Source organism: Eschscholzia californica, unplaced genomic scaffold, assembly GCF_041429995.1.
Source record: "Eschscholzia californica isolate CP2 unplaced genomic scaffold, dmEscCali1.0.p SCAF_6, whole genome shotgun sequence".
Classification (NCBI taxonomy): domain Eukaryota; kingdom Viridiplantae; phylum Streptophyta; class Magnoliopsida; order Ranunculales; family Papaveraceae; genus Eschscholzia; species Eschscholzia californica.
In genome coordinates, this window is record NW_028238483.1 from 37,156,153 (window position 1) to 37,177,670 (window position 21,518).

The window sequence follows — 21,518 nt, forward strand, 5'->3', positions numbered from 1 at the left end:
GTTGATGGATTACGACTGTCTCCGATATTCACCGTCAGTGCTTGCTGCTTCGATTGTATTTCTTTCAAACCTTACTTTGAGCCAAAGTATTAATCCTTGGACCGAAGAATTACAGGAAAAGTCAGGGTATGAAAGTTGGGAACTAAAGGAGTGTGTCTTGTCTATTCAAGAATTGCAATTGGGGAAAGGATTTCGAGATTGTGACCAAGTGAAAATTAGATATCAAAATCTTGAGTTCAAGCGTGTTTCGACTCTTCAGTCTCCTAAAGAAATTCCAGTTCAATATTTTGAAGAAGATGATTCACCATGACTTATGGTCTAGCTTTCGCTGCTTCACGAAATGATATCCTACCAAAGTAGCCGTTCAATTGTGTGAATTTTGTAACAATTCGATTAGAGTCTCTTTTTCTTTCTGCTTCTCCACTCTAGACAATTAGTTTTTTTTCATTGGACTCTTAAGGCAATGAAGTTACTTGTTTGTGCAGTATAAATGTTGTTTTTGAGTGGGCATGCCTTAATGAAGTATCTTTAATATAGGTCTCACTCAAACCCAAAGCGCGAGCGGAAAAAACAAATGCGTCACTTGCCATAGTCTTACAAGTGCAGTTACCAATGTATATCGTCTTTGTGATAGAAAGGAACAACTTAGGTTTAGGGGTTGTGAAGAAGAAGCTCCTATGGGAGATCACTTTAATCTCTTGTTATTCTTGAGAGTAGTTAGTTATTTTTTAAGTGAAGTCATCTACTCACCAAATGAAATGAAGAATGCAGTTGTTGTACCTAGTAAGGAAGGAGATCCACAATATTATATTATGAAAATTTATCACTGATATATTTTTGACAATATAAACAAATAATAATACTAATAACGTAATTCGGTTCTTGGTTCTTGATTATTTTGAGAACTTGAAAACAAAAACAACAACCTACTAGACGTCTCTTTTGTAGTAAGTTCCATTGACCTTAAACAAGGATAAGAGTCGAAAAATCTAGCAGTACCTTGTTGCACAAAGGTCTCCAAAGAAAGGAAGTTGTCTATATGATTAGTGACTTGATAATAAGAATAACCCCTAGGTTTATCTACCATGTTCTGCTTTCCAGTATGTAGATTGTATATCATAATAGAATTGTGTTCATTGTCTGTCCAGTAAAGTAAAAGTTGGTCAGAGTAGCTAATAATGTCGTTGTCGGCGACCATAAGTGATGATGAAGTTGGAAAATGAAAAGTCTTCTTAATCCATTCTTGCTCCTTGTCTAGTAGTGTATACGAATGAACCTTACAAGTTTGTGTATCTGACTTCATCTTCTTCACTATAAAGACACAGAGGGATCCCTTGAACTCCAACATATGATCGTAACTATGACGTTGATGAAGACCATAATATCTTGTGTTCTGAACACATTTAGGTGGAATTTGAATGACATGAAACTTCTCATCTTTGAGATTAAAAGAAACCAACATATAACCAGATGATGACTTCCAATAAAGGATTCCATTACAGAAGAACGACCGTTTATCTCCGACATCATGGCTAAATGAGCTCTTAATTTGTCGACATGAATCGGTTCCTAATGTAAAAACCATGCAGTAGTCATACTTACGAAAATCACATACAATCTTGTATTCTTTTGTTACAGTGTCCATTCCAAATCCGAAACATCTCGTATCATCCAATGATTTTTGTGGAAAAGAGATGGCGAGTATTTGATGTCTGCTAGGGTTACATACCTCAATGATTCCATGTTCTTCAACAAAGAAACAAAACAAATAATAATTGAACTTAAAATAATTAACAAAAAGAAGAACGAAGAAATAGAAAAGTTGTAATCAAGTTGTATTAATCATATTGACCATCGAAATAAACCCACAGATATTTTTATAGGACTAAAAACAATAAAAAAGAACTTCGGAATAAAATTACATCTGAACACTCAATAAAGGGTTATTGGCAGGCTGGTTTGACCTTGAGTTTCCATTGTATGCGCCCTCTCAGAGGCGACTCGAACTTAAGTGTTAAACCATATATAGATGTCCTTTAGAAAAAAATGTCAACTCAACATAGATTATTCAAGTAGTGAACTGTGAAACAAGAGCTCTGACACAAAAATAATAGTACTAATAACATAATTCAGTTCTTGGTTCTTGATTATTTCGAGAACTTGAAAACAAAAACAACAACCCAGTAGATGTCTCTTTCACACGTTCCATCGACTTTAAACAAGGATAAGAGTCGGAAAATCTAGCAGTTCCTTCTTTCACAAATGTCTCCAAAGAAAGGAAGTTTTCTATATGATTAATGATTTCATAATTAGAAAAACCATGAGGTTGATGTACCATGTTCTGCTTTTCAGTATGTAGATTGTAGATCATAATAGAATCATGGTCATTTTCTGTCCAGTAAAATAAAAGTTGGTCAGAGTAGCTAATAATATTGTTGCGCGATATAGGTACTGAAGGTGGAAGATGAAAAGTCTTCTTGATCCATTCTTGCTTCTTGTTGGTGGATGTGGCGTTAATTAGTGTATACAAGTGAAGCTTCCAACTTTGTCTATCTGATGTCCTTATAGTCACTGCAACACAAAGAGATCCCACAAACTCCAGCATATGATCATAACGTCGGCGTACAATAAGACTGGAATCTAGTTCTTTACTAACGAATTTAGGTGGGGGTTGAATGACATGAAACTTCTCATCTTGGAGATTAAAAGCCACTAACAGATGACCAGATAATGACTTCCAATAAAGGGTTCCATTACAGAACACCGCCGAGTTATTTCTTTCATCAGTTACTACTTCTTCCGCAGGGAATGAGCTATTAGTAATCTCTCGCCATGAATCCGTTCCTAATGTAAAAACCATGCAATCAGACTCACTAAAAACACAAACAATCTTGTAATCTTTAGTTACCGTATCGATTCCAAACCCAAAACATCTCATACCATCAGATTTTTGTGGAGCGAAGATGGCGAGTATTTGACGTCTGCTAGGATTACATACCTCAATGATTCCATGTTTTTCAATAAAGAAACAACACAAACCATTACAATAACCAATTTTGTTCCTTCCGTATGTACTTGTGATATTTTGACATAATTTTCGAAGAGTGTGTGTCTTATGGGGAGTTTGACATAATTTACTGTATTTATCCAAGTAGAAGAAGCTATTTTGGACAGTGGCAGCGAAACAGAGATCCCAAGGAAGAGACAGACTTCTTATATTCTTGTTATAATTGGGAATGTGTTTTTGGAGAAAATGTTTTTTTATGAGAAACTTGAAGATGAGAATTGGATTGTTTAGAGAATAATGAAGGAAATGGGAAGAGGATAAGTAGTGATTGTTTAGGGTTTTATGATGATCATTGTGAATGAGACTGAACCAAAGCTTACAAACACAACTGAATCTAATCAGAACTTTGACTGGTAATCTTGACAAGATATTCAGAATTTGCTCCTCAGGAATACCTTGAAAAAATTGACTATTACCCTCCATTGACTATTGTGTGGGATTTGAATATTTAGCAATTGTTCCTCCTAGGGTTTATTGGATTTGAATATTTAGCAGTTTTTCAAAGTGGATTGATGATGAGATTAGAAAATACCTTCTTTCTAGGGTTTGGGCGAGTTCTTCACAATTAGCATCCGAGTTGCAACTAAGCTTTCACGTATATTCTCCAATTGATCATCAAAACAAACCGAAGAGATTTCCTGTTTTGTAGTAAAAACGAAGAGATTTGCTTTTACAGGACTGAACCAAGCAATTATGGGGGAAAGGAAAGTGTTAATTCCATTTTCACCCCCTAAAGATGACCAATTCACTAAAATGGACCCAAAAAAGATGACTAGCTTCTATTATAGCCCCACCTTTTGATCTTTCCTTATTTACCCCAACTTTAAGATATTCAACCCTATTTATCATCTTTCTCTCTACTGCCAAAAAACAGTCGCCAACGACGGTCGAAAGGCGCTTCGCCGGCGACCATCACCGCAAATAATTTTTTTCTCTCTTCTTCCTTCTCGTTATATTTTCTAAAATTTTAAGATCTTTCTCTATCTTTTCTTCTTTCTCTCTCAAAGTACGAACCAAGACCTAGAAACAAATGATCCAAACAAGAGGAAGCATAAAGAAGAAAGAGGTACAGAGATAGTGTTATTGTCGTCATCGAGATCGAGAGCCAACGTTTTCCCCTAACTTGAATTTCAACTAAAACTTCATTCTTCACTAGTAAGAACCTAACAATAAATGATCGAACCAATTCCCTCTCTAATTTGTTTTTTGTTATTTTCCGGACTAGATAAAAAAAGATGCATATGATCTCGTCGGGGAGGATAATCATAAATTCTCCAGAAAGATAACATGTGTGTCCAACAATTTTTCTTTCTTTCACATTGGCTAACATGTATGACTTTTAGGTTCAATTGAATGAATGGCTGAAACTTCGCCTAAATTTGTTAATGATAAACCCAACCATCTATGACTTCTTCCACCTTCTATTTACCTAGATCTCCTGACGTAAATGATCATCGAATGAATCAGTGGAACTTTGCCTAAAGTAGTTATTCTATTTTGAAACATTTGAAGATCATAAATGACCTTATTTTGGTTTCTTGCTCAGGAAGAAAATTTGTAGGTATATCCTTGGAACATTCTAAATCGGCTAAATTAGGTTGAAGTCGTCAATTTCTACGATTTGGTTGAACATTCTAGCTTGAAGATCGTCACATTCCAGGATTGGGTTAAAAAAATTCTAGGTATATCCTTGAAACATTCTTGCTCGGGTTGAAGATCGTCACTTTCTCAGATCTAGGATCTGCCCTGAAATCTTTGTAGAATTCGGTTGAACCGTATTCCAGAAGAATAAGATAATTCGTTGATTCCACCTCATGTTTACAAAACAAGCATCGATTACCTCGAATATGATTTTCTCAAGCCAGTTGGTTTTGCGGACAAAAAAATATTGTTCCCCAAACAGCGATGTGTTTTGAAAAAGTCAAGGTTGCTAGTGTGGGTGTTTTTCCATACCAGAGAATTTCGCTTGTACATCACTCACACTCACCCTTAACCGGATTCGTTGATTTAGGTTTTTCATAATATTCAAGAAAGTAAAGATAACAAAAAAAAGAAAGATATGTTGTAGGTGAAGAGATTTTATTGGTGTTGTGGAGTAGAAGATGAAATGATGAAGATATTGGTAAGATGAAAATAAATAAATAAATGAAGAGATGGGTTTTCTCTCTCTAACATAATGATAAACACAAAATGTGAAGAAAAAAAATATAAAAAAAAGGATAAATTTGAAATTTAAGTTACACGTCACCATAAAGTCTTTCGGGGACTATTATGATGAGTTGATCATTTTTAAGGGTCAAAGAAATTAATCTTAAACACATGCACATCTAAGAAAGAAATAGAAATAAATAGTTGGCCTATGTTTATGTATCCAGCCGTGAATCGTGATATTAAATTTCATTACGTACTTGTCGGATGGAAAAGGTCTGCTCATAATGGTCGTCTATTAAAATGGGAGGGTCTGTTGATGATGGTCGTCTATTATGTTACCAATAACAAAAACTAACAACATGAGAAAATAACTTCATTTTCTTCGGTGAACCAAACAGTAGAAAATTTGGAAAATGTTCAAAGAATCAATTTCTAAATGAAAATGTTTCTCCAAGTAACACTTTCTCTTTTTATTTTATTTTCCCTACCTTTGAATCAAACACACCCAAAGCCTTTAGGGGTAAAGAAAAGAAAACTGAGAAAGAAGAGAGGAATAGAAGGAACTACGAAGGAGAGGAGAAAGAGAGGTAGTTAGTAGTGGTGATTGATTACCTAGCTCACTTCTCTCATCCTCCTCTCTCTTCTTTCTTATGGTTTTCACTTTCAGGGTTCTTTTAACCCTAACTCCATATTTTTTTTCCTCTCTAGGTTTGGAAAATCCTTGGTTTTCATAAAGATAGATTCACTTTGTCTGAAGAATTTGAGGTGAGTTTTGAATTCTCAAACTCTTCCAGTTGGAAATCTAGGGTTTTATTATAAACTTATGGGTGATCAGTGATCAAAGAAAGTTATATACGGACATAAAGTTTAAGTATTGAAGAAGTATTTCGAGTTAAATCTTACTAAATTTGTCTATGGTTTAACATCTAATTGTGTTTTAGTAATTCCATTTCATTAGTTAATTTAGGACTGATTAGGTTAAGACTCTGTTTATTGGTGATTTTAGACCTCTACTATATTACTTGGGTTGCATTGTTATCTATTAATATAGATGATTCCTTGTTTCCAGAAGATGGAAATCTGAGTTTAGATAACTCACCTTAATTACAATAAGCATCAAGTGTTAATTTGGGCCTGTTTTGTGTTTCAAATTACATGTGATGTGGGTATGATTTCTTAAGTTCATAGAATTGTACATTATCTTATTAAGTCGGACCGAGTATCTATGTTCCTCTTAGGACTGAATTTCGGTAGAATTAATTTTGGACTCGGTGTTTCTTTACTATTTGGTGAATTATGCTTAGTTCTTAAGCACCAAACTGTCTGACCTGATTAATTTTTGTGCTTCACTGAATTTGTGCTCGTTGAAGGCCAAACTATACTTAGAACTTTAGTTATGATTAGTTCCAAGTTGTTGTAGCTGGTTGCTGAATCACGTTCAAATCATATTTATAACAGCAATGATATGACTAAACATAATTTGGTATTGTCGTTAATATATGATATCTCCGGCACTCCATTATTTTATAGCGGATTGCAGTACTTGAGAATTTGTAAGATGTTCCTACGAAGAATTTTTTCCTGTGAAATTCCTTGGGTGACACATGGTCCTAAACCCATAGTCCCATAGTACACACCATATGTAGTTATGTGTTGGTTGGATTCCTTCCTGTGTGTGAGATGAGTGAAAGGCACAGTGTACCTAACCTGTGGGTTATCTACTGGCTGTAAGAACTAAGAAGGGGATTTGTGTTCACACATGAATGCCCATTACATGTTTGGGAACTCGAATAAGGTCCTTCCATAGGCATAATTCTGATAAATTACATGATCCGTTGGATAAAAGGGTTCGAGTACTCCCTTGCGCTAAAAGCATGTTAGTAAATAGTAGTTACTGAACCATCAGTTCTTTCTTGTTTTACTTACTATTGTACCACTACTACCATTCTTTGACGCATGTCATTCATTGTATTAAGAAAAGAAAAAAAAAAACTTAAGGTTTTCCCCTGATAACAAAATAATTGGAGAGAGAGTTATAATGAAACCAAAATATATTAGGACTCTAGTATGTCACAGTTATCCTTAGAATCATCTAAGATTATCAGGATCAGAGTCAGAGCTTTCTGTAGTACAGGAGTATGTTGCCGTGAAAAAAAACAGTTCTTTATTGTTACCAAGCTTTAGAAACACCACTTACACCTTTTTCTGGAGGTCAATTTGATCATAATGGAGAAGTAATACATTGTGTAGTTATGTACTTAAATTTGCATGAACATATGAGTTCTGTGTTCAAAATACCTGAGGTAGTTTATTGAACTGTACTAATTTATTATTGAATAGATCGTTTATCCATTTGTTTATTTTTATTGTTCTTCAATTTAATTACTGTCTTTTCTTTTCCTGTTCCGGTCTCTGTTTATAAGTACTCTGTGATTCTTTATTAGCTTAGATGGCGTTGCAAGAAAGTCTAGCTAAATTCAAGCAGCAACAAGAAAAGTGTCAATCAACCCTCACCAGTCTCTCATCACGACCAGGGTCATCAAAGGTCTCTCACTCTCATAAGGCTGTCCCAGCTGCAACTTCATCTTCCATTGCTGCCAGGGCTCCGGCAGTCAAATTTTCAAATGATACTGAGAGACTTCAACACATAAATAGCATAAGGAAGTCTCCAGTTGGTGCTCAGATAAAGCGTGTTATTGACCTCCTGCTAGAGGTACTAGTCCATTCTTTATATTAGTATACATTAAATTGTTTCTGATTGCTAATTGTTGAGAACTGTTCCTGCATTTCTATCATTAAATGTGATAAGTTTTACCTACTCAATTGAAAGCCTTTTAGCTTTAACTTGTGCTTACTGGTTGCAGAAACTCCGAAACTTTCTTGAGAAACTTGTCTTGTAGCTTCAAATTATATATTGTGGTCTGGTTATATATTCTCACGTGCCAACTATAGACTTCAATATAAAATTTAATTAGTATGCTGAATTTTTTGTCCAGACAAGACAAGCTTTCACCCCAGAGCAAATAAACGAAGTTTGTTATGTAGATGTCAATGCCAACAAGGCCGTCTTCGACAGTTTGAGGAATAACCTCAAAGTGCATTATGATGGGAAGCGTTTCTCTTACAAGGTAAATGTTACTTTCTTTTCATTAGTGAATAAATTCTCCAACAAACCGAAAGAAGTAGGTTGTAATATTTCGGAAGACTGAAGGGACTTTTATGTATGGGAAAGAGGAAGAATGTTTAATGCGTGTTTCTGTTTTAGAATTTGCCTTGCAGATGTGACTGACTACCGACCTTTTCGTTTTCTGCAGGCCAAGCATGACTTGAAGGACAAGAATCAACTGCTTGTCTTGATTCGAAAGTTTCCAGAAGGTATTGGGATCATTGATCTTAAGGATGCATACCCAACTGTGATGGAAGATTTGCAGGTGTGTTTGCTATGTTTTTCATTCATTCTGGCAGTTTCCTCTGTGTGTGTGTGTGTGTGCGCGCGTGTGTGTGCGTGCCTAGATTCGAGTAGGCCCTCTAGGAGCGTTGGTTTCTTTATGTGCAAGGTAAATATAAGTCTACATCCTCCAGGAAGGTATTCATTTAACTGTTCATACCTATCATTTAAGTTTAACTTATAAAGGGAAGAAAAAGGAAACAAATAGCAACGCTATACCTGTATCAATGTTCATATCACTGTAACTTGTGATGCATTTGAATCTTCTGTACTGGATATGCCGAAAATGAGAACCACTTGGAAGTGAAAACTGAAGATATCTGCTAATGTCTTCTAACTTTTGCATTGTATTGTCATCATATGTAGGCCCTGAAAGCTGCTGGCCAAGTCTGGCTGCTATCGAATTTTGACTCTCAAGAAGATGTCGCATATCCTAATGATCCGAGAGTACCAATGAAGGTCGATGATGATCTAAAGTTGCTCTTCCGAGGGATTGAGCTGCCCCGCGACATGATAGATATTGAGAGGGATCTGCAGAAGAACGGCATGAAACCTGCAACCAACACCGCAAAGAGGAGAGCCATGGCTCAGGTTCATGGCGTTAACCCGAAGCAGAAAGGCAAAAAGAAAACGCGTGAAATCAGCAAGAGGACCAAGCTTACAAATGCCCATCTTCCGGAGCTCTTCAGGAATCTCAACGTGCCCGATATGTAAAATTCTGTATTGTTCCTGGAAGGTGCATGGAGATCACTAGAAGAATAACTGTGACATACTCGATCCTTCTACTATTCCACCTTAAAATTGTTATAGAATATCAACAACTCTTCACAAATTTATCCATGTACTTCACTATTTGCTGTTTTGAAGTTTTATCTTTGTTGTTTTGAAGTTTTATCTTTGTTATACTGAAGAACGAAGCAACTTTATGTTGTATCTGAACTCGCCCTTTTCAGAAATAACAACCATATCTTAGTAAGATACCCTGATTTTTGCAATATAGCATTTGTTTGTTGTGATGTTTATGTGTGACTTAAAAAAGTTGCTTATATGATTCTTTTAAACCATCTTCATTCCAATGGAGTTGGTGTTTGCTTTTCTTCTAATCGTGTTATACGTGTACCTTGATAACTATTTGAATCCGAGTTCATGTAGGAATGTATTTCTCCAACAAAACCAGATCTTAGAACTGTTTTTCTCAAATCCAGATTTGTTATTTTAGTTGAAAACATGTGCAGTAGAAATATTTTTAAGATCAACTCCTCCAGAAAGACAAAAAGAAAAATACAAAACAACTAAAATAGCACGCCTTAAGAGAACGAAAGAACACAACAACCCAAAGCTCATAACTTCAGACAAATTGCACATAACTAATGCCCAAGTTCAACAATCTCTATTTCCCCTTATTACATAAACAAATATACCAAGTTTGATAACAACAAAAGTGATATTTAAACAGCACTAGTAATAAAGTTAGACCTGAAAAGATACATTAAGCATTAAACTCTGTTGATTTTTATTATCCGATGATAGAGAAACTACTGTCTGTCCGCAGTGTCCTCAGCTTTAACTTCATTTGTATGGTGGTTTTCTTCGACGTTTTCTACTGGTGCAGGTGCAGTCTCTGATGGTGAAGTTTCGGAGGATTCACCTGTTGGTGGTGTATTAGTTGTCTTGACGGTTCCAACTTTAACGTATTTGCTCATAAACTTGTATTCCCAATCTTGTAAGGCATCGAGTTCAAATGGGCCAAGACCAGAGATGTCACCCGTTAAATCCTTTTCTTCGAAGGACATCTTAGCAAGAGCTCTACTTGCATCCTTACCTGTGAACAAAGCGTATGGGCCTCCGGGTCCGTAAAACATCCTGCATAAATAGATGATAAGTGCAAAAGAACTTCAGCATTACTCAATGAGAAACCTCTGAATATGATTTGCATCTAAGAGCTTGAGAACAACCACTTTCCGGTAAATTTGATCCAAGTCTCTCTGTGACATGGTATTAACTTAAATATTACAAGTAGATGTGTGAATATTGAAGAACATGGAATATATTCTGATCAACGATTAATCCCTTCATAGAGATACAACACTGAAACCCAAGTTAAACTTTGAGCTATGTCCGGCGCGCGGGAAAGGAATGCGATTACTAGAAATAACAATCCTGTTGTGTGATTCACAATACTTCATTGTTTGGCTTGGTCAAGAATAACAGGAAGAGATCGATAGTATCCGCAGATTATTTGATTAAGGATTGCAAGAGAAAGGAAATCCAAACCCACCCACCCCCAGGGCTTTCCCCCTCTCAGGGAGAACCTATTTTGCTAGGAATGTGATCCCTGATACATTCCTCCGTACCAAAAACAATTATAGAATGTGACTCCTGTTAATCACGTTATATTCACGCGTCCCTAACATGGCTAAATGGTGGTTTGATAAGCAGTTCATGTGGGGGGCATCCATGTATAGAAAATATGGCATTTTAAAATTATTTGACACCGATTTCTCAAGACAAAGAAAAGTAAGATCAATGAAAAAAGCCTTAACCACTGTGGAGGTTGAGGATAAGCAAGATTTCAGAAAGTGAAAAATACAAAATCTGATCATCATATATTAAACATTCCTTGTAAATGAGGATATGAGTTTTAGAATCGAAACTCGAAATTATGGACGATACTGGAGTCAAACACAAGGCAACCATGAGAATTTCTCAATTCAGGGATCTAAACAATGAAAGAAGTAGAACCAATACTCAAAACCCCATCAGGAGAAATCTACGCAAAGAATATGAAGAACCTATTTACAAAAACAACCCTAAAATTGCATTAGAATAGGAAATTGAAAGGGATAATTCTGAGAAGAACCTCATATAGATGAAAGCCCTAAAACAAACCTGGACTACAACCACATAAACCTAGTTAAAACCCAAATAAGCAAATTAAATGACTAAAACTTGCCAAGATAAGATCCAATTATCTGATATACACCAAACTTAAGAATCTGAGATAGTGGGTTGTTTCTAAAACCCTAAATAAACAAGATCAACATACTCAATTGAACCCTAAAAACTAATAATAAAGATCAGCACAACCAAAAACAACATGTTCAAAACAGTCAAGAGATGAAAGAATCAAAACCCAAGTACCCAAACTAGCTAAAATACTAGTTTATACCTGCTCTGAGAAACATCATAGATCTGTCCTTTAATAGCCATGAGCAAAGGCTTTTTGGGATCTGATCCATCATAGACTCTCAATTCCTCTTCAGTGACCTCTCCAAGCTGAACAGGAGGAGGTAAAGGTTCAACCTCTTCTTCAACAGTTCTTGTTCTTGGAGGTGGAGGAGATGATCCAAATAAACCAGAAACAACATAGTAAAGGGCAACAGCTAAAGCTATTACAGTGAAGAAACTAGTTGGAGATAATCCTGTATATGCTACTATTGCTTCTTTAAAGGTTTCCCAGAGCTCTAAATTTGCCATGGTTTTTAAGTCAAAAGAAGAACTGAAGAAATACAGAGGAAACTGGAACAAAGAAGAAGATAATAAGGCCTCGTTTGGTTCCGCTTAAAAAAAGCTAAAAGCCAGCTTTTAGCATATTATAAGCGCTTATTGAAAACTTTACGCGTTTGGTTCAAAAAAGCTGTAGCTTATTTTAAGCCAGAAAAGCCCATTTTCCCTAGAAAGCAGAAGCCATAATTTTGTGGCTTTTTTATAGTTGCTTATTAAAAAGCAGAAGCCAGCTTTTAGCATATTATAAGCGCTTATCCAAAACTTTCTGCTATCAGATTCTGAGCTAATTATCAGATTGTGATGATCTTTAAATAAGTGCTTAAAAATGGTATTTTTTTAAGTGATTTTTTACCAAGTTACTTTTCACTTTTTCATTAACCTTTCGGGTTACCTCCTCGAGATCTCGAGTACTTACAAAAGTTATATGGGCGGGCACCCAATCTTGGTTGAACCAGCTACTAATGCTTAAGGTCATGTTTGGCATGCTCCTGCCATGGTAAAGAAAATGTCATCTAAAAGTAAATGAGGTTAGGAAAAAAGTACTAACAATTTTTAGTGTGATAGTCATTACAAGGCATTGTTTTTTTTTTTTGAAGCCAAGGGAACCATTTCCATTAATAAGTGACAAAATCACATTGTTTACATGGATGATACATCATTCTTATTTCTCTCCTTTGAAAACTTCATGAGAGTTACATACCTTTAAATGCAAAGTGCCTCATGAAGAGAAAGAAATGGGACTAGACACAGACTCAATAAAATGACCCTAAAGGTCGAGAATGAGAAGACCCTAAAGGTCGCGAATGAAAAGACTCTCGACTAAAAGTAATGCTAATACAAATACAAATACAAATACTAAAATAACCACCGTAGTCGTCACCAGAAAGTCGTAGCCGTCACCGGAAAAATTGTTTTCATCACCGGAAAACCGTCTTCATCGTCGGAGAACCGCCCCCATCACCGGAGAACCACCACCACCACAGGGGAACCGCCGTCAGTGCAACCACTCACTGCCCCATTTCTTAACTTACACAAACAAACCACGCACAGTAATCCATCTCTATCTTCATCTTCATTTTTATCTTCTTCTTCATCTTGTTTGAATTGGTCAATCAACAAAACCATAGAAGTTAAACCATTTGATGATTCAAAATTTTCTTCCCTGCCCAAGACTCAAGAGAGATTATATTGACCCATAGTTTGATTTAATGATGGAGACCATCCGGCAAGTGGGCCTCTCGGCCAGGACATTATGGGGCCCAATGGCCAAGTTGCTATATTAACATAGTTTCTATATTTTAGTATTATGAGTTCCTATAATTAAGAGTCCTAGCAATCAAGGAAAGTATCCTTAAGTTGTTATCTTCTTTTATTTTCTTTCTTATTTGAGTCTATCTAGGAAATAATAATCTCTATAAAAGAGAAGTCCAGTCTGTCTATTGAAGCATTGAATTGAATATCGAATAAAAACCTCCTTGATTGCATTGTTCTTCTTATTATTATTTCACTTAATCTTGTTTATTTTAGTTAATTAGCAATGAGTTCTTCAGTTATTACGCTTCCGCAACAATCTACATCAGCTGGTATCATGAGCCCTCAAAATCCTGAGCAGAAAATAACAAATTTTTTTTCACCAACACATCCGGAACGAAACAAGGTGTTTAAATCACGCTTAACAATTAACAACAAAGTTTGGGACTTCATAATCGACAACGGTAGTGAAGAAAACATGGTTTCCAGACGTTTGATTGAAGTACTCCAACTACAGGCAATTGATCACCCGGTTCCTTACAAAATCGGTTGGATATCTAATCAAAGAGAGTTGTCAGTTACTAAACAATGTTCGTTTTCCTTCTCCATCGGTACTCATTACCATGATACAATTACTTGTGACGTGGTGGACATGGATAATTGTCACATTATTTTTGGAAGACCTTGGATTTATGACGTAGACGCTACTCACCATTGTAGAGAGAACACCTTCGAATTCCTTTGGTTCAATAAACGAATTTGTCTTCTACCACTATCGGACGAACACCTTCACCAACCGACGAGGAAGGATGATCGGTCACCACCAAAAGCAGCCGAACCGAGGGGCTTCCTCCTCGCGACGAAGGACTCTTCCACCGTCGGCAACCAACCACCACCGGAGGTCCAAAGCCTACTCGATGAGTACAACAATCTCAACCCCTCCTCTTCCCCACCGTCGTTACCTCCATTAAGAGAAATTCAACACCAAATCGATCTTATACCTGGAGCTAACTTACCAAACCTACCACATCACAAGATGAGTCCGCATGAGCATAAGTTACTACAAGAACAGGTGGAAGAATTATTGAACAAAGGTTTTATCTGTGAAAGTCTTAGTCCTTGCGCGGTTCCGACATTATTGGTACCTAAGAAAGACGGAACCTGGCGAATGTGTGTTGATAGCCGGGCTATTAACAAAATTACAATTAAATACGGTTTTCCGATTCCAAGACTTGAAGACATGTTAGATCACCTTTCCGGGGCTACGGTATTCTCTAAAATTGATCTAAAAGCAGGTTATCACCAAATCCGTATTCGTGAGGGAGACGAATGGAAGACGGCTTTCAAAACAAAAGAGGGTCTTTATGAATGGTTAGTTATGCCCTTTGGACTCTCTAATGCACCTAGTACTTTCATGCGTTTCATGAATCAAGTTCTTAAGCCATTCTTGAATAAATTCGTGGTGGTTTACTTTGATGATATACTCATCTTTAGTAAATCTAGAAGTGATCACCTTCAACATATTAGAGAAGTTTTCGACGCAATGCGTCTTAATTCATTATTTATGAATGTTCCGAAGAGCCACTTTTTCCTCAATGAGGTATACTTCCTGGGTTTTCTTATTAGTAAAGAGGGTATGAAAGTTGATCAAGCCAAAGTTCGGGCAATTTCTGAGTGGCCGACTCCTTCATCACCATCTGAGGTACGTAGTTTCAACGGTTTAGCTTCTTTCTATCGAAGATTTATACGGGACTTCAGTACTATAATGGCCCCTTTAACAGATTGTTTAAAGAAAGGAAAATTCTCCTGGGAAAGTCCACAGGAAGAGAGTTTTCACTTAATTAAACAAAGACTATGTTCGGCTCCGGTCTTAGCTTTTCCGGATTTCTCTAAATTATTTGAAGTCGAATGTGACGCTTCCGGCCTCGGGATTGGCGCGGTTCTCTCCCAAGAAAAACGTCCTATCGAATTTATGAGTGAAAAACTCGGTGAAGCACGTCGTAAGTGGACCGTTTACGAGTCCGAATTTTATGCCCTTTACCGAGCATTGAGACATTGGAACCGTTTTCTTATTGGAGTGGAATTTGTATTATATACGGACCATAAAGCATTACAAACATTGAATGATCAACGTACCGCTGACCCAATGCATATGAGATGGATTTCGTATATTCAACGATTTAATTGTGTGATTAAACACAAATCGGGAAAAACTAATACGGTTGCCGACGCTTTGAGCCGACGAGCTAGCCTCCTCACGACTATGGCAGTCCACGTTCCGGGGTTCGAATCAATTCCTAGCACCTACAAAGATGATCCGGATTTCGGTCCTATTTGGGAGGCTTGCACTACAAACCGGTCTACGAGTGAGTTTTTTATTTCTAACGGTTATCTTTTTCATGGACAACAGTTATGTATTCCTAATTCTTCTCTTCGTGAACATATTATTCGGGAATTACATAACGAGGGTCATGTAGGAAGGGATAAGACTTATACACTAGTGTCTGATCGTTTTTTTTTTTTGCCGAAATTACGACGGGATGTATCCCGTATAGTTGAACGTTGTTATACATGTCAGACTAGTAAGGGTAAAACTCAGAATACTGGTCTTTATACACCACTACCGACTCCGGTAACTATTTGGGAAGATTTGTCAATGGACTTTGTACTTGGTCTTCCCCGTTCACAGAAAGGTAGGGATTCAATTTTAGTAGTGGTTGATCGATTCAGTAAGATGGCTCACTTCATCGCTTGTAAGAAGACAGATAATGCTTCTAACATTGCGAATTTATTTTTTTGGGAAATTGTTCGTCTTCATGGCTTACCAAAGAGTATTGTTCCAGACCGAGATGTGAAATTTCAAAGCCACTTTTGGCGCTTCTTGTGGAAACGTCTCAATACTAAATTAAATTTCAGCAGTACTTGTCACCCTCAAACTGATGGGCAAACTGAGGTCGTTAATCGTTCATTAGGGAATTTACTTCGTTGTATTACACGTGACAAGGGAATTAATTGGGAAACCGCTCTTCCTCATGCCGAGTTTGTGTACAATAGTACTATTAACAAAACGACAAAGAAAGCTCCGTTTGACATTGTTTATACGTCCTCTCCTAAACACGTGTTGGATCTCGTACCACTACCGATAATTCCGGAGTACGACTCCAATGCAGAATCTCTAGCGTCGTCAATCCTCCGCCTCCATGATGAGGTTCGACGGAATATTGCTTCGGCTAATTCGGCATACAAACTTTCGACCGATAAGCATAGGGCGATTCAGTCCTTCGAGGTGGGTGATTCGGTTATGGTCCATATTTCTAAACAAAGAACTCCGGCCGGGACTTACAAGAAGCTTGGTCAAAAGAAGTTCGGTCCTTTCAAGATACTCACTAAAATCAACGACAATGCGTTTGTTATCGATCTTCCTCCGGAATTCAACATTTCTTCCACGTTCAACGTCTCTGACATCTTTCCTTACCACCCGGATGAACCTATTTATGACGACTCGGGGACGAGTTCTTCCTCGGTGGGGGAGTATGATGGAGACCATCCGGCAAGTGGGCCTCTCGGCCAGGACATTATGGGGCCCAATGGCCAAGTTGCTATATTAACATAGTTTCTATATTTTAGTATTATGAGTTCCTATAATTAAGAGTCCTAACAATCAAGGAAAGTATCCTTAAGTTGTTATCTTCTTTTATTTTCTTTCTTATTTGAGTCTATCTAGGAAATAATAATCTCTATAAAAGAGAAGTCCAGTCTGTCTATTGAAGCATTGAATTGAATATCGAATAAAAACCTCCTTGATTGCATTGTTCTTCTTATTATTATTTCACTTAATCTTGTTTATTTTAGTTAATTAGCAATGAGTTCTTCAGTTATTACGCTTCCGCAACAATCTACATCATTTAACCAAATAAAACCCTTTGAATCATAATTAAGATATCTTTCTTTTGATTGGGTAATTGGTATAAGTAGGGAAAAGATCTTAAGAAATGGTATAAATGAAGCAAGAAATAAAGCAAAGAATAAAGCAAAGAATAAAGCAAGATTGGATTTTGGGTAAGCATGTATGTGTATAATCTTGACATTTCTTTATCTTCTCTGGTAAATCCATATCTGGTTCTTCCTTTCTTCTTCTTCTGCGTGAGTAAGAAGATGAAGATGAAGAATGTTGTGGTTTTGATAGGGTACCCTAAAAACTATTAATGGAGGAAAAACCTAAACAAACAAAAGAAAAATGGGGATCCGGCGAAGGGATGACCCTTCGCCGGAGGAAACAAAAACGCAGATCTGAAGAGGAAGGAAGTTAGTTTTTTGGCTTTGATCAATTGAGAAACTCTAGAGAGATTTTTTTTTTCAAGTTTCCATTACAAGGCATTGTTATATCATCAATAAATTGCAAACTCACTCACCAATCGCACGGCAATTTTTTTATTTGGAAGCAATTCTCTTATGTTTTTTTTTTGCGAAAATCGAATACGATAGTCAATACAAGGCATTGATACATCATCAAGAGATAATATAAAGAAAGTACATGACTCATGAATTGAATATACACTATAACCGTCTGACTTAAGTCCCTTAAAGTCGTCATAACTTAAGAGGTTAAAGCCATCCTAAAGAACCTAACTCCCACTTGGTCAAACAACATTTGATAATGTAATTCTTAGTAATCGTATTTCATTTGGCCGAGCCAAACACGGCATTAGGGTGCTTCTAATTGGTCCGCTTGAACGGATTGGGGAGAAACGCATAAGAGGTTCACCGGAAATAAAATTCCCATTTTTATTTTCGCGGTTTGGTAGCTTCTCACGAGTCTGATAGCAATCTTACTTTCTCACTCCTAAATCATCCCTGTATGCATTTTCCCGCTCTAGAATTGGAATTGTATCTTAACTGAATTAGGGTTTCTTCTTTCTTTCTCTCTGAGTGATTTTGTTGGATTTAATTTTCGCAGTTGAAGAAGAAGAAGGAAGCGTTAATGGCGGGAGGAGATCATGGTCACGCAGTAGGAGAGGGAGCTCATCATGCTGCAGATTTCAGGACGAAGGTATGGTCTATGCCCGGAGGTCCTTTTTGTAGACCTAAACATTGGAAACGAAACACCGCCTTCGCCATGTTTGGTATCTTCCTTGTCTGCATTCCGATCGCTATGAAATCTGCTGAACTCGAGGTTTTCATTCATCTCTCTCATCTTGTCCCAACTTATTGGTTTATATATTTGTTTGATCATTTTACGTTTGAAAGATCTGGACTTCTTAATTTGCATATTTTGATCATCAATGTTGATTTTGATTGTGCAAATTTCAAATGTAGTTCAGTTAATTCGACTACCTGAGTTGCATTTTTCTCCCTTTCCATTCAAGCTTTGAATTTGAATTTGATTTTGTTGTTGGGTAATTGATCATCCCTAATAAACACAAAAGGAGGTTTCTTTGTCCCCATAAAATTAGTTTCCTTTGGTATACTTAGGTTTTTTTTTTTTTTTGACATTGGACTCCAAGAGTCATTGCATTCAATATTGTATGAATACATCATGAATAAATACATAGATTGAATAAGCCTGAATAGAACCGTCATCATCAAAGACATCTTGGGTCCTAAATAAAGACCCCTGAGGCTATCCTTTGGGTATAAATACTTTATTTATACCCTAAACACAAGCTAATAAATTATGGATCCCACCTCCACTGTAAATCGAACATGTGACCTCCAGGTTTTCGGAGTAGATGCACAACCAACTGGCCAAGCAATTGTTGGCAATTGGGATTCCCTTATGTAGTAGGTTGTTTCGGGTATATGTTAGTTTGTTCACATTTTGTGTTCTTGAGGCTACTATGCTTATAAACTTACCAGTAGGTGTTATTCCTAGTATGTCATTATAGTGGTCTGTTATCATCATACAAAAAAAGGAAGAATAAATGATTTATGGGTTTTCATGATGTATCGTGGTCTTGCATTTTCTGTTTGAGAGTGGGGTGTCACTGCAGAAAATAAACAAGGTTTTAAGAAGGGATTATGAATTTTATTTGCATAGAAAGGATCATTCCAGTGCTCCCCTACTCTTATGGTGTAGTTCTTCTATGTTTCATCCGTTAGATTCACTTTCCCATAAGCATGTAACCTATTCAACCTTTGGTCATTTCTTTTAGTTTGTTTTTAGTTGTTTTGCATTTAAGCTTTCATCTTGTTTATGTTTTTGTTAGCTATATTGAAGTATATGTGTACCATCTTGAGACTTTTTTTTCCATTGTGTTGCATTTATCATGGGGGGTTTTGATTCGTAATATGAATCACGAAAGGAGAGTACAAATGTCTCTGCGAAGTTGTCTCTGATCGTTGTAACTTGTAATTGATATTGCTGAGGGAACGGTTGGTATCTTACTAGTGTTTCACATCACCTGTTAAACAAATACTGAATGAATAGTGACCTAAAGTTTTTTTTGGCAAAATGAGTTCACGATTTGATGAAATGCTTTAGTTTATATATGGCTTGGCAATAACAATGCTAGGTGCAATGAATAGTTAACCATTTTGGTATTTATACTGTATGCTTGCTTTCTCGACAAACCAGAGTAGCTCGATTCAATCGTATTGGGATCTCTTTAGGATCTGTTCCTGCGTCTATAATTTGAATAAGTAAAGATACATGTGCATGTAGGTTTTCAAAGCACAAAGTTGTAATGGTGTACATCTTTAAACATTTTCTCTTAAACTTCCATGGTTGTAAATTCTATTCCAAACGCTCAATATCATGGAAAATGTCACAGTATTAGGTCGGGTATAGCATATATTGATTTTAATATGAAGTACCATTTTGTTGTTGGGAACAAATTTTTCAATTAAAGGATTTCCTAAATCCATATAATTCGTGTTGAGTCAGAACATTTAGTCCATCTACCGTTCAATGTTTTCAATTATATTTGCAACTAACAATGTTTTTGTTTCCTTTGGCAGCAAAGGCCTCATATGCCAGTACGACCAATTCCGTCACAGTTGTGGTGCAAAAACTTTGGGAAGAAGGACTATTGATATGCAATATTATGTTAGTAAGTCTGCTGTGGTTGGAATTCTTCTGAGTCTTTTTGCTCTTTGTTGGCGAAGAAACCAGTGTGTTTAATGTATTTTGATACTTGAAAAAAGGATTTGGGCGATAGATGTGGTTAAATAATAGTGATTGCAGAACTGAACCGATACCTTGTCAGATTGCAGAATCATGTACTTTATAAATTTTTCATGAAAGCAGTTTTGAATGTTTATATGGTATTCAGTTTGATCACTTCTTTCTCTTATCTATTCTGATGATCTCGTGGGTACCCATTAGTACAATTGCTGCAATTCTTCTTAAATGAACCACAACCAGAATCTCGACACTACAATGTTGCAATTGTACTATGTCTTAATTTTGTGACAAAACAATTCGGCACAAACTAAGCATCCATTGAAAATCTCTTCTATAGCCTATTTCTCCCAAGCTCTTTCGCTAGCTAATTCGGTTGTGTCTATAAATACTATACCCAGTAATCCAGCAAAGTGTTGTCACTCCACCGTACTCGAAGTATTCAATTGGTAAGCAGACCTACAACCGATTGCTCTCCTTTTCTTCACCACCAACGTCTAGTAGGCCAACTTCATACTTGTAGGTTGATGGTAATCTTTTTTTCCCTTTCCTAGTAGTGGACCAGCGTCATATTAGTAAGCTGACATACCTTCTCTTCTCTAGATATCGGTCTTCATGCATTTTTTATATTTGTCTCGCCTTAGTCATCTAAGTCCCCCTAGTTGATTCCATCAAACCATTAGTAACCTAACTTTTGGATCGGCCAGCTTGAGGTAATGACTATAACCCATAGAAACCATGCTCGGACTTCTCTATGAGCCGCCCCACACTCTGACGATTCCCTCAACAGTCGTATCTCTAAACTCAACTTAGTTATTTGTTGCTTTTCATCAAAAGTCATTAACTTGATCATCAAAGTCTTTCGCGGCCATTCGTATCTCTAAACTCAACTTAGTTATTTGTTGCTTTTCATCAAAAGTCGTTAACTTGACCATCAAAGTCTTTCGCGGCCAGTCGTATCTCTAAACTCAACT

General features: G+C 36.7%; 5 protein-coding genes across 7 annotated transcripts; 2 read left to right on the plus strand and 3 right to left on the minus strand.

Moving 5' to 3' along the window:
* Positions 1–862: 862 nt before the first annotated feature.
* Positions 863–1,977, minus strand: LOC147534372 (F-box protein At5g65850-like). The gene is made up of 2 exons (XM_086650117.1): positions 1,965–1,977; positions 863–1,746 (listed from the first exon to the last, which is right to left on the minus strand). The coding sequence occupies exons 1-2, from the start codon at positions 1,975–1,977 to the stop codon at positions 863–865; spliced, it is 897 nt and encodes a 298-aa protein (XP_086506243.1).
* On the minus strand, positions 1,814–3,727 carry LOC147534373 (F-box protein At5g65850-like). Its single transcript, XM_086650683.1, has one exon. It carries the CDS (start codon positions 3,488–3,490, stop codon positions 2,117–2,119), a length of 1,374 nt encoding a protein of 457 aa, XP_086506809.1. The 5' UTR covers positions 3,491–3,727; the 3' UTR covers positions 1,814–2,116.
* Positions 3,728–5,575: 1,848 nt separating this feature from the next.
* On the plus strand, positions 5,576–9,644 carry LOC147534374 (uncharacterized). 3 transcript variants are annotated; one of them, XM_086645704.1, is made up of 6 exons: positions 5,672–5,805; positions 5,927–5,983; positions 7,668–7,931; positions 8,215–8,346; positions 8,533–8,649; positions 9,033–9,644. In XM_086645704.1, the coding sequence occupies exons 3-6, from the start codon at positions 7,668–7,670 to the stop codon at positions 9,378–9,380; spliced, it is 861 nt and encodes a 286-aa protein (XP_086501830.1). In that variant the 5' UTR covers positions 5,672–5,805; positions 5,927–5,983; the 3' UTR covers positions 9,381–9,644. The 3 variants fall into 3 exon arrangements, with proteins under 3 accessions (XP_086501828.1, XP_086501830.1, XP_086501829.1); XM_086645703.1 differs by having other exon boundaries at positions 5,699–5,805; positions 7,663–7,931; XM_086645702.1 differs by having other exon boundaries at positions 5,576–5,983.
* A 343-nt stretch (positions 9,645–9,987) lies between these two features.
* LOC147534375 (membrane steroid-binding protein 1-like) lies at positions 9,988–12,574 on the minus strand. Its single transcript, XM_086645705.1, has 3 exons — positions 12,436–12,574; positions 11,836–12,226; positions 9,988–10,529 (listed from the first exon to the last, which is right to left on the minus strand). The coding sequence occupies exons 2-3, from the start codon at positions 12,141–12,143 to the stop codon at positions 10,202–10,204; spliced, it is 636 nt and encodes a 211-aa protein (XP_086501831.1). The 5' UTR covers positions 12,144–12,226; positions 12,436–12,574; the 3' UTR covers positions 9,988–10,201.
* Positions 12,575–18,107: 5,533 nt separating this feature from the next.
* On the plus strand, positions 18,108–20,703 carry LOC147534376 (uncharacterized). Its single transcript, XM_086646674.1, has 3 exons — positions 18,108–18,280; positions 18,382–18,597; positions 20,382–20,703. Exons 2-3 carry the CDS (start codon positions 18,406–18,408, stop codon positions 20,454–20,456), a joined length of 267 nt encoding a protein of 88 aa, XP_086502800.1. The 5' UTR covers positions 18,108–18,280; positions 18,382–18,405; the 3' UTR covers positions 20,457–20,703.
* Positions 20,704–21,518: the final 815 nt, after the last annotated feature.

What these genes read in the sequence shown, in the direction of transcription:
- LOC147534376 (XM_086646674.1), top strand. Translation starts at nt 18,406, where the DNA reads ATGGCGGGAGGAGATCATGGTCACGCAGTAGGAGAGGGAGCTCATCAT. An exon ending in TGAAATCTGCTGAACTCGAG is followed by an intron (nt 18,598 to 20,381) that starts GTTTTCATTCAT and finishes TTCCTTTGGCAG; the next exon opens with CAAAGGCCTCATATGCCAGT.
- LOC147534374 (XM_086645702.1), top strand. Translation starts at nt 7,668, where the DNA reads ATGGCGTTGCAAGAAAGTCTAGCTAAATTCAAGCAGCAACAAGAAAAG. An exon ending in TTATTGACCTCCTGCTAGAG is followed by an intron (nt 7,932 to 8,214) that starts GTACTAGTCCAT and finishes TTTTTTGTCCAG; the next exon opens with ACAAGACAAGCTTTCACCCC. An exon ending in CTGTGATGGAAGATTTGCAG is followed by an intron (nt 8,650 to 9,032) that starts GTGTGTTTGCTA and finishes CATCATATGTAG; the next exon opens with GCCCTGAAAGCTGCTGGCCA.
- LOC147534373 (XM_086650683.1), bottom strand. Translation starts at nt 3,490, where the DNA reads ATGGAGGGTAATAGTCAATTTTTTCAAGGTATTCCTGAGGAGCAAATT.
- LOC147534375 (XM_086645705.1), bottom strand. Translation starts at nt 12,143, where the DNA reads ATGGCAAATTTAGAGCTCTGGGAAACCTTTAAAGAAGCAATAGTAGCA. An exon ending in TATGATGTTTCTCAGAGCAG is followed by an intron (nt 10,530 to 11,835) that starts GTATAAACTAGT and finishes CTATTTATGCAG; the next exon opens with GATGTTTTACGGACCCGGAG.